The following is a 12,204-nucleotide window of genomic DNA, read 5'->3' as shown; positions in this document are numbered from 1 at the left end:
GAGAAACATTGTTCTTAAACTGTTGGACTGTTTTTTCATGCAGTTGTTCACAAAGTGGTGATCCTCACCCCATCTTTGCTTGTGAACGGCTGAGACTTTTGGGGATGCTCATTTTATACCCAGTCATGACACTCACAGTTAGTGTCCTCAATTTCCAAACACTTATTGAGTGTTGTTAGAAGGAAAGGTGATGTAACACAGTGATAAACATACCACTGTACCAGCTTTTTTGAAATGTGTTGCAGGCATCCATTTCTAAATGAGCAAATATTTGTACAAAAACAATCATGTTTATCAGTTTGAACATTAAATATCTTGTTTTTGTGGTGCAATCAATTGCGTATAGGTTGAAGAGCATTTGCAAATCAATCTATTCTGTTTTTATTTACATTTCATACAATTGGGGTTGCATTAAAGATAAACTTTATTGATCCCACAGAGGAGAAATTCACATGTTACGTCAGCTCTTAAAAAACACACAAGATGGGTGCAAGTAGAGGAAAACGTTCATCAAACAGCGTGTGCGAGGATAAGCAATAATAATAATACTTGTAACAGTACACAACAGGCTAGTGGTTAAGGTGTTGAGCTTGAGTCCAGAAGATCATGGGTTCAAATCACCGCCTGACTGGAAAATCACTAAGGGCCCTTGGTCAAGGCCTTTAATCCCCTATTGCTCCCGGTGTGTAGTGAGCACCTTGTGTGACAGCACCCTGACATCGGGGTGAATGTGAGGGATAATTCAATCAATCAATCAATCAACTTTTTTTTTATATAGCGCCAAATCACAACAAACAGTTGCACCAAGGCGCTTTACACTGTAAGGCAAGGCCATACAATAATTATGAAAAACCCCAACGGTCAAAACGACCCCCTGTGAGCAAGCACTTGACTACAGTGGGAAGGAAAAACTCCCTTTTAACAGGAAGAAACCTCCAGCAGAAGCAACACGGGTGAGATATGCTCTCTCCTGCCAGTCCCCGTCAGTACTCTAGCTGCAGCATTTTGAACTAACTGAAGGCTTTTTAGGGAACTTTTAGGACAACCTGATAATAATGAATTACAATAGTCCAGCCTAGAGGAAATAAATGCATGAATTAGTTTTTCAGCATCACTCTGAGACAAGACCTTTCTGATTTTAGAGATATTGCGTAAATGCAAAAAGGCAGTCCTACATATTTGTTTAATATGCGCTTTGAATGACATATCCTGATCAAAAATGACTCCAAGATTTCTCACAGTATTACTAGAGGTCAGGGAAATGCCATCCAGAGTAAAGATCTGGTTAGAGACCATGCTTCTAAGATTTGTGGGGCCAAGTACAATAACTTCAGTTTTATCTGAGTTTAAAAGCAGGAAATTAGAGGTCATCCATGTCTTTATGTCTGTAAGACAATCCTGCAGTTTAGCTAATTGGTGTGTGTCCTCTGGTTTCATGGATAGATAAAGCTGGGTATCATCTGCGTAACAATGAAAATTTAAGCAATACCGTCTAATAATACTGCCTAAGGGAAGCATGTATAAAGTGAATAAAATTGGTCCTAGCACAGAACCTTGTGGAACTCCATAATTAACTTTAGTCCGTGAAGAAGATTCCCCATTTACATGAACAAACTGTAATCTATTAGACAAATATGATTCAAACCACCGCAGCGCAGTGCCCTTAATACCTATGACATGCTCTAATCTCTGTAATAAAATTTTATGGTCAACAGTATCAAAAGCAGCACTGAGGTCCAACAGAACAAGCACAGAGATAAGTCCACTGTCCGAAGCCATAAGAAGATCATTTGTAACCTTCACTAATGCTGTTTCTGTACTATGATGAATTCTAAAACCTGACTGAACCTCTTCAAATAGACCATTCCTCTGCAGGTGATCAGTTAGCTGTTTTACAACTACCCTCTCAAGAATCTTTGAGAGAAAAGGAAGGTTGGAGATTGGCCTATAATTAGCTAAGATAGCTGGGTCAAGTGATGGCTTTTTAAGTAATGGTTTAATTACTGCCACCTTAAAAGCCTGTGGTACATAGCCAACTAACAAAGATAAGTTGATCATATTTAAGATTGAAGCATTAAATAATGGTAGGACTTCCTTGAGCAGCCTGGCAGGAATGGGGTCTAATAAACATGTTGATGGTTTGGATGAAGTAACTAATGAAAATAACTCAGACAGAACAATCGGAGAGAAAGAGTCTAACCAAATACCGGCATCACTGAAAGCAGCCAAAGATAACGATACATCTTTGGGATGATTATGAGTAATTTTTTCTCTAATAGTCAAAATTTTGTTAGCAAAGAAAGTCATGAAGTCATTACTAGTTAAAGTTAATGGAATACTCAGCTCAATAGAGCTCTGACTCTTTGTCAGCCTGGCTACAGTGCTGAAAAGAAACCTGGGGTTGTTCTTATTTTCTTCAATTAGTGATGAGTAGAAAGATGTCCTAGCTTTACGGAGGGCTTTTTTATAGAGCAACAAACTCTTTTTCCAGGCTAAGTGAAGATCTTCTAAATTAGTGAGACGCCATTTCCTCTCCAACTTACGGGTTATCTGCTTTAAGCTACGAGTTTGTGAGTTATACCACGGAGTCAGACACTTCTGATTTAAAGCTCTCTTTTTCAGAGGAGCTACAGCATCCAAAGTTGTCTTCAATGAGGATGTAAAACTATTGACGAGATACTCTAACTCCCTTACAGAGTTTAGGTAGCTACTCTGCTCTGTGTTGGTATATGACATTAGAGAACATAAAGAAGGAATCATATCCTTAAACCTAGTTACAGCGCTTTCTGAAAGACTTCTAGTCCAATGAAACTTATTCCCCACTGCAGGGTAGTCCATCAGGGTAAATGTAAATGTTATTAAAAAATGATCAGACAGAAGGGAGTTTTCAGGGAATACTGTTAAGTCTTCTATTTCCATACCATAAGTCAAAACAAGATCTAAGATATGATTAAAGTGGTGGGTGGACTCATTTACTTTTTGAGCAAAGCCAATAGAGTCTAATAATAGATTAAATGCAGTGTTGAGGCTGTCATTCTCAGCATCTGTGTGGATGTTAAAATCGCCCACTATAAGTATCTTATCTGAGCTAAGCACTAAGTCAGACAGAAGGTCTGAAAATTCACAGAGAAACTCACAGTAACGACCAGGTGGACGATAGATAATAACAAATAAAACTGGTTTTTGGGACTTCCAATTTGGATGGAAAAGACTAAGAGACAAGCTTTCAAATGAATTAAAGCTCTGTCTAGGTTTTTGATTAATTAATAAGCTGGAATGGAAGATTGCTGCTAATCCTCCGCCCCGGCCCGTACTACGAGCATTCTGACAGTTAGTGTGACTCGGGGGTGTTGACTCATTTAAACTAACATATTCATCCTGCTGTAACCAGGTTTCTGTTAGGCAGAATAAATCTATACGTTGATCAATTATTATATCATTTACCAACAGGGACTTAGAAGAGAGAGACCTAATGTTTAATAGACCACATTTAACTGTTTTAGTCTGTGGTGCAGTTGAAGGTGCTATATTATTTTTTCTTTTTGAATTTTTTTGCTTAAATAGATTTTTGCTGGTTATTGGTGGTCTGGGAGCAGGCACCGTCTCTACGGGGATGGGGTAATGAGGGGATGGCAGGGGGAGAGAAGCTGCAGAGAGGTGTATAAGACCACAGCTCTGCCTCCTGGTCCCAACGCTGGACAGTCACAGTTTAGAGGATCCAAGAAAATTGGCCAGATTTCTAGAAATGAGAGCTGCTCCATCTAAAGTGGGATGGATGCCGTCTCTCCTAACAAGACCAGGTTTTCCCCAGAAGCTTTGCCAATTATCTATGAAGCCCACCTCATTTTTTGGACACCACTCAGACAGCCAGCAATTCAAGGAGAACATGCGGCTAAACATGTCACTCCCGGTCTGATTGGGGAGGGGCCCAGAGAAGACAACAGAGTCCGACATTGTTTTTGCAAAGTTACACACCGATTTAATGTTAATTTTAGTGACCTCCGATTGGCGTAACCGAGTGTCATTACTGCCGACGTGAATTACAATCTTACCAAATTTACGCTTAGCCTTAGCCAGCAATTTCAAATTTCCTTCAATGTCGCCTGCTCTGGCCCCCGGAAGACAATTGACAATGGTTGCTGGTGTCGCTAACTTCACATTTCTCAAAACAGAGTCGCCAATAACCAGAGTTTGATCCTCGGCGAGTGTATCGTCGAGTGGGGAAAAACGGTTAGAGATGTGAACGGGTTGACGGTGTACACGGGGCTTCTGTTTAGGGCTACGCTTCCTCCTCACAGTCACCCAGTCAGCCTGCTTTCCCGACTGCCCGGGATCTGCCAGAGGGGAACTAACGGCGGCTAAGCCACCTTGGTCCGCACCGACTACAGGGGCCTGGCTAGCTGTAGAATTTTCCACGGTGCGGAGCCGAGTCTCCAATTCGCCCAGCCTGGCCTCCAAAGCTACGAATAAGCTGCACTTATTACAAGTACCATTACTGCTAAAGGAGGCCGAGGAATAACTAAACATTTCACAACCAGAGCAGAAAAGTCCGGGAGAGACAGGAGAAGCCGCCATGCTAAATCGGCTAAGAGCTAGTAGCTACGCAACCTAGCGGATTCCTAAAAACACGCAAAGTGAATAATGTATAAATAATTTAGAGGTGATTCAGCAGAAGGAGTGCTTTAGTTAAGGCACCAGACAGGCCATGAAGCAGCACAAGTAGCGCACGGCAACAGCGAACGCACGACAACGGTGCAAAAATAAAATAAAAATCCACTAGACAGGCTGTGGAGCAGCACAGATAACACACGACAACAGTGGTAAAAAATAAAATAAAAATCCACTGGACAGGCTGTGGAGCAGCACAGGTAACACACGACAACAGTGGTAAAAAATAAAATAAAAATCCACTGGACAGGCTGTGGAGCAGCACAGGTAACACACGACAACAGTGGTAAAAAATAAAATAAAAATCCACTGGACAGGCTGTGGAGCAGCACAGGTAACGCACGACAACAGTGGTAAAAAATAAAATAAAATCCACTAGACAGGCTGTGGAGCAGCACAGGTAACGCACGACAACAGTGGTAAAAAATAAAATAAAAATCCACTGGACAGGCTGTGGAGCAGCACAGGTAACACACGACAACAGTGCTAAAAAATAAAATAAAATAAAAATCCACTGGACAGGCTGTGGAGCAGCACAGGTAACACACGACAACAGTGGTAAAAAATAAAATAAAAATCCACTGGACAGGCTGTGGAGCAGCACAGGTAACACACGACAACAGTGGTAAAAAATAAAATAAAAATCCACTGGACAGGCTGTGGAGCAGCACAGGTAACGCACGACAATAGTGGTAAAAAAAAAATAAAATAAAAATCCACTGGACAGGCTGTGGAGCAGCACAGATAACACACGACAACAGTGCTAAAAAACAAAATAAAATAAAAATCCACTGGACAGGCTGTGGAGCAGCACAGATAACACACGACAACAGTGGTAAAAAATAAAATAAAAATCCACTGGACAGGCTGTGGAGCAGCACAGGTAACACACGACAACAGTGCTAAAATAAAATCAAAATCCACTAGACAGGCTGTGGAGCAGCACAGGTAACGCACGACAACAGTGCTAAAATAAAATAAAAATCCACTAGACAGGCTGTGGAGCAGCACGACAACAGTGCTAAAAAATAAAATAAAAATAAAAACGAAAGCGTTAGCAAGCTAGTTAGCTTGCCAACGCTGATGAAAGTTAGCTGATAAAAGTGCTCTGTCGCGATGTTTCGACCGTTAGAGGTCTTCTTTAGGCGTCGGAGCACGGTGAAAAAGTAAAAAAAAGTAAAAAAGTCTTGAAAAAGACTGTTAATTCAAAGAACTCAAACAGCTCAGTTCAAACAGCTAACAGATACAGCAAACACTGCTGTGCACTGTGATTGGTCTGTAAAGCACTTTGAGCGTCTGATGCAGATGGAAAAGCGCTATATAAATGCAGTCAGCCTTAGCCACAGTTTCTGGAAATGCATTTAAATGTTTGAGGAAAAACTGCAAAAAGAAACATGTTTGATGACTTTGTTTGACTGTGTGTTCTTGTCTGTGTGCACAGAGTAACGAGTGCAGCCACTTCTTCCAGCTAAAGAATGTCTCCTTCTGTGGCTATCACCCAAAAAACAGCAAGTGAGTAAAAGCAAAACGCTGATGGCACTGTGCTGACACAGTCTGCAGCCTGGCAGCTATCACTGAAATAAATATATACATCTGTGCACATTAATTCATACTGTGTTGACAGTACTCTGACAGCAGAAATGAGAAAAACAAGTTTTTTTGTGGACAAGTATAATTAATCATTTATCTCATTGTAATGAAAAAATTAAAATGAAAATTGAAATAAATTGATGAAAGTTAAGCTGACAAGGAACAAATGTGACTTCAGGTGAAAATGAATGCAGTAATTGTGAATGTGTTTGAATCAAATAATTTGTGTGTGCACATTACTGATTAAAAAAGCACAGTTAGAAAGCCCAACAGCCAATCACAGCAATGAAATGTGATGTATGCTGAGTGTCACAAAAATGTTGGCAAACTTAATCCCTTTCGATCATTACAACAAGATGCTACTATAACATTACTAACATAATTTAGTTACTCAATGCTGGCCTACTGCTTTGTTTGTGTTGGCACTGTCACATCGTGAATTAAATACTACAAATATTTGCATGTTAGCTTCCATGAGTTATGGCATCCAGTTTATATGGGTTTTAGTGTACAAATAATTAATGTTTATGAGTACAATGGTAAGAATATGTCATGGGGTGAAAGATGGAATGTTCCATTCAACGAGGCGAGACTGTCTGTTACACTCTCCACAACAGCAGCTTTTCTTACATAACATAAAATGTCAATAAAGTTAATAAATGCAGTAAGACATGAGGAATCCCATTCAGTCCCTTTGGCTTACAGCCACCACACTTAACTTGTGCAGAGAACTGCGGGTCGAATCTGGCAACACAGTCTCAGACTTAGACCAGCTCGCTTAACAACAGTGTGTGTAAAGTAAAACTGTTTTGTTATTTAGATATGACAGATCATTGCTCAGTCAGATGTGATTATTTTATATTATGGAAGGTTTTATTTTACTTTCTGCTCCCTCTGTAGATATTTTGGTTTCATTACGAAGCATCCAGCAGACCAGAGATTCGCCTGCCATGTGTTTGTGTCTGAAAATTCAACAAAGCCTCTCGCAGAATCCGTGGGGTGAGTTAGAATTATTTCAGCAGTTCATCCAGGAGGATACCAGGGAGATGTGTTGTCCAATCAAAACCTGCATTCTTTGGTTTCTGATGTATATTGCTGAAACCTGACTGATATTGTTTTTTTTGGGGGGGGGGGGGGGGCATATGCTGATATTACGTGGTACAAAATTACAGATATATCTCCTGACATATACATAAAAATGGCAATGATTCAAAACATTCATTATCAAACCCTTATGACAATGAAATGTAACTGATGTTTGATGTTTCACAATTTCAACATGAACTTCATTATAAATTATTGTATAATTTATTACACTGCCTTCACTTGGATTGGCAGTCACCACATCACATTGCTCAACATTTGCATAAAATACTCTGTTTTGGCACCACATAGCTGGTGTTGTAATGACCACTTGCCTCTTGCTACATTAAAATGCACATTCTGATTGCCCCTGTCTCTTGTAGCTAATGTGACCAAGGGGTGATGGGGTCCCAGTCATGGTTGACAGCAGTGTAAACAATGCTGTCAGAGCACCCTCTGCTGGACAGATTACATAATGACACCATTTCTAACAGCCAAAGTGGTTTTTTTTCAGTAAAAAGTGTTTGTGAAAGCCGTGTAGCAGCTGATGTTTTCAGCTCACCAAAATATCGGTCAAGGTCACTACACAGACATTCAGGTTCTGCTCCTAGTGTCAGCATTTGTGGTGATACAAGCAGATTTTTAAAGGATTGCATCGTTTATATGCATCTCAGTCCTGTGGTTTTGCTGTAGGTTAAATTTGTAGCTTGATATCAGTATATTGTGAAGTGTTATAACCAAGGTGATTAGAGCATAACAGTGAAAATAGAATATACAGTAAAACTTGCCTTAAACCATCACCGTATACTGTCACCTGACAAAAGCAAAAGTCCCAATGTTTTTGTAAGGCTTTCCATGTAGTAAACACTATATATAATGGATTTTTGCTTACATTGGACAAAACGTCCTGTCTGACTGAAATGCATTCCCATTAAAAACCACTCGCATGTACTGAACAGAGCAGTCTGGACCTGCCCAGTAAAACAGGTATGAAATTAAAGTTCAGCACTGACACTCACCAAATATAATTTTTTCAAACCGATGGGACCCGCAGTCTGTGTACCTGCTACATCAGACACCGCAAAAGGCTGTGACCACTTTTACATTTTCACTTCTTTCTCTCCCATCATATGTTAAAAGTTTTTGCAGTGTGCAGCTGATTACAATTCACGGAGGAAATTGTATACCTTACCTTTGATTTGGAGGTTGTAGAAAGAAAAGCTCATTTGGGACAAATTCTCCAGAAAATCCAGAAAAAGCATAATCCAAAAACATTGCATAAAGACACGACTGAGAACTTTAAAACTGTCACGTATGTTGGCATCATTGCATAGCACAGAGTTACAGAGCTGCAGAAGCATAAATCAGGATTTAGGATTTTAAGGTACTCTGTACACAGTGGACTTAGAAAAAAGAGTGACTCGACCAAATCTAATCTTTATAACACACATAATGTCCGCCAAAGGGTTTATTTTTTTCAGAGAAATTTTTAACCCGATCAATAAATGAGGCAGGTCCCGATTCAGGATTCCCCATAGATTATTTGGCACCTCCTGATTGAGGGCCCCTTCACACATAGTGCGGATTTGGTCGAATTGAACATAAAGTGCGCACGAAGCAGGAATTGTATGCAATATGTGTAAAATCGTAGCTGGCTCGAACACCTTGTACACCTGTTGCTACAACTATTTGCGCACATCAGACAGTGTGTTTACGGCGAGCCCATCGAACCCTCTCATGATAGGTGTCAGCCAAATTCCAGCTGACACACACGAACGTCTAACACTGCTTGTTTGGCACTTAGAAAATGTGTGGCCATTTGCACTATCATCATCTACAAGTGCAAGTTAAAACTCTACAAATCAAAGCGAAAGATATACATCAACAACATCCAGAAACACCGCTGCTTTCTCTGGGCCGAGCTCATTTGAAATGGACAGATGCAAAGTGGAAAAGTGTGCTGTGGACTGATGAGTCCACGTTTCAAATTGTTTTTGGAAATCATGGACGTCGTGTCCTCCAGACAAAAGATAAAAAGACCACCCAGATCGTTACCAGCACAAAGTTCAAAAGCCAGCATCGGTGATGGTATGGGGGTGTGTTAGTGCCCATGGCATGGGCAACTTACACATCTGTGATGGCATCATCAATGCTGAAAGGTACATCCAGGTTTTGGAGCAACACATGCTGCCATCCAAGCAACGTCTTTTTCAGGGACGTCCCTGCTTATTTCAGCAAGACAATGCCAAGCCACATTCTGCACATGTTAGAACAGCATGGCTTCATAGTAAAAGAGTGCGGGTACTAGGACTGGCCTGCCTACAGTCAAGACCTGTCGCCCATTGAAAATGTGTGGCGCATTATGATGTGCAAAAGTACGACAACGGAGACCCCAGACTGTTGAACAACTGAAGTTGTACTTCAAGCAAGAATGGGAAAGAATTCCACCTACAAAGCTTCAACAGTTAGTGTCCTCAGTTCCCAAATGCTTATTGAGTGTTGTTAGAAGGAAAGGTGATGTAACACAGTGGTAAACGTACCACTGTCCCAGCTTTTTTGAAACGTGTTGCAGGCATCCATTTCAAAATGACCAAACATTTGCACAAAAACAATAAAGTTTATCAGTTTGAACATTAAATATCTTGTCTTTGTGGTGTATTTGATTGAATATAGGTTGAAGAGGATTTGAAAATTATTGTATTCTGTTTTTATTTACATTTTACACAATGTCCCAACTTCATTGGAATTGGGGTTGTACATAACAAATAACAAAAATGAATGACCACATTACACAGAGTGACACGTTGGCTGCAGCTGTAAAGATCTCTGCTCCTGAACGTCCTAACTAGAGAACACCGTCCATGTTTGGAAGGACATGAACTTACAATATTTCTCTGTGAGGCGCGTGTCTCTGCCTGCTGTCCTCACGTGGAAATATATAAAACATCTCTCGCCTTTGCTCCGGGCTGCAGCAGCCGGACACACTGCACCTCGTCCATATCTTTGTTGATTTCAGGCATTTTTCCGCATTGATTACAGGCCAGTGATGGTAACACAGTGGTAATGTTTCCGTTTGGTAATCAGAGCGTATAGGTTTGAATCCTGTGAGTGACATTTATTTTTTTTGACCAGGGTTATTTACACTCGGCTGCACGGTTTGCAGCTGGGGCAGTTTGCAGTCGAGTGTGAAGCATCCGGGATGAAAATCAGCACCTCCAAATCCGAGGCCATGGTTCCCGACCGACCAGAAAAAGGTGCTTTGCCCTCTTCAGGTCGGTGGAGTGTCCTTGCCTCAAGTGGAGGAGTTTAAGTATCGTGGGGTCTTGTTCACGAGTGAGGGACGGGTGGAGCCTGAGATCGATAGACGGATCGGTGCAGCATCTGCAGTGATGCGGTCACTGTATCGGACCGTCGTGGTGAAAAGAGAGCTGAGTAAGGGGGCAAAGCTCTCGATTTACCAATCGATCTACATTGTGATCCTCACCTATGGTCATGAGATTTGGCTCATGACCGAAAGAACGAGATCACGAGTACAAGCGGCCGAGATGAGTTTCCTCCGCAGGGTGGCTGGGCGCTCCCTTAGAGATAGGGTGAGGAGTTCGGTCACTCGGGAGGAGCTCGGAGTCGAGCCGCTGCTTCTCCATGTCGAAAGGAGCCAGTTGAGGTGGCTCAGGCATCTTTTCCGGATGCCCCCTGGACGCCTCGCTGGAGAGGTGTTCCGGGCAAGCCCCATCGGGAGGAGGCCCCGGGGAAGACCCAGGACACGCTGGAGGGACTACGTCTCTCAGCTAGCTTGGGAAAGCCTTGGGGTTCCCCCGGAGAAGCTGGGGGAGGTGTGTGTGGATCGGGAGGTCTGGGCGGCATTGCTTGAGCTGCTGCCCCCGCGACCCGACTCCGGATAAAGCGGAAGAAAATTGATGGATGGGTTATTTAACCGCGGGGTTCTGTATTGCATCCCCTTCTATGTATTATTTATATCAACCCAGTGATATTCACTAATTATACAGCTGGTTTTTATTTTATTGTTCTCCACATCAGCAGCATGATGTGGTGCAGCTGCTCGCAATGTGTTTCTGCTCGAAAAATGTCGCATGCACGAACTGTCGCACCAGGATCGTGCACACCTGCCCGTTGGCGCGATGCTTTCGTGGTTCGCTCATACGAGCTGTTTCGCCATGAGTCACCCTGAGTTGTACTTATTCATACTATGTGTGAAGTGGCCCTTAAACAAATCCATACATACATATAACGGATTTCGGTTATAACGGATAAAATTCACTTGTCCACCTGAATCCATTATATGCAAGTTTTATTATAAATTTATATTAAAAATAGAATGGGGCAGCAGTGAGTGATGACGGAACCAGTTCTGGGCTCTGGGTCTGTTTCTGGCACCATATAGAATGAGGAAATGTAGCTTTCATTTTCCTGTGATGCATTTCTACCTTGTTTTGCAGGAAAGCCTTCCAGCTGTACTATAAGGAGTTTGTGGAGTTCTCGTGCCCGACAGAGGACATCTACCTGGAATAGCCCTGCCTTCAGCCACAGCCCTGTACAGTACACTATATCATAGCTTAATGTTGCATGAAGGACAGACGTCTAAAAAAAACTAACTTTAACAAGAGAGAAAGAGCAACAGGACAAGGATGAGGTGAACTGTGGTCAAACAGTTGTGCAGCAAGAAAACAATGAAAAGGAGCCAAAGGAGTGCTGACGAAGGAAAATATGCAAAATGAAGTGGTGAGGTGGTGAATGCTGCCTGTCTGATGGTGCATTCCAAGGAGTCAGAGTAGACTGATGACGTGACCTTTACTAACACTGGAGGAAAACAAACAAACAAACCATAAAAGTACAGCAGCAATT

General features: G+C 41.8%; 1 protein-coding gene across 2 annotated transcripts in view; it reads left to right on the top strand.

Annotated features, from left to right (window-relative positions):
* The window catches only part of mapk8ip1b (mitogen-activated protein kinase 8 interacting protein 1b), a 167,447-nt gene extending 155,481 nt beyond the window's left edge, over positions 1–11,966 (top strand). For both annotated transcript variants that reach the window (XM_034195538.1, XM_034195547.1), the window contains exons 10-12: positions 6,110–6,180; positions 7,159–7,257; positions 11,799–11,966. In XM_034195538.1, the coding sequence (XP_034051429.1) occupies positions 6,110–6,180; positions 7,159–7,257; positions 11,799–11,871 (243 nt within the window). In that variant the 3' untranslated portion in view covers positions 11,872–11,966. The remainder of the gene's footprint in view (positions 1–6,109; positions 6,181–7,158; positions 7,258–11,798) is intronic.
* Positions 11,967–12,204: the final 238 nt, after the last annotated feature.

Source organism: Thalassophryne amazonica, chromosome 2 (genome assembly GCF_902500255.1).
Source record: "Thalassophryne amazonica chromosome 2, fThaAma1.1, whole genome shotgun sequence".
NCBI classification, from domain to species: domain Eukaryota; kingdom Metazoa; phylum Chordata; class Actinopteri; order Batrachoidiformes; family Batrachoididae; genus Thalassophryne; species Thalassophryne amazonica.
This window is presented reverse-complemented; position numbering and strand designations above follow the sequence as displayed.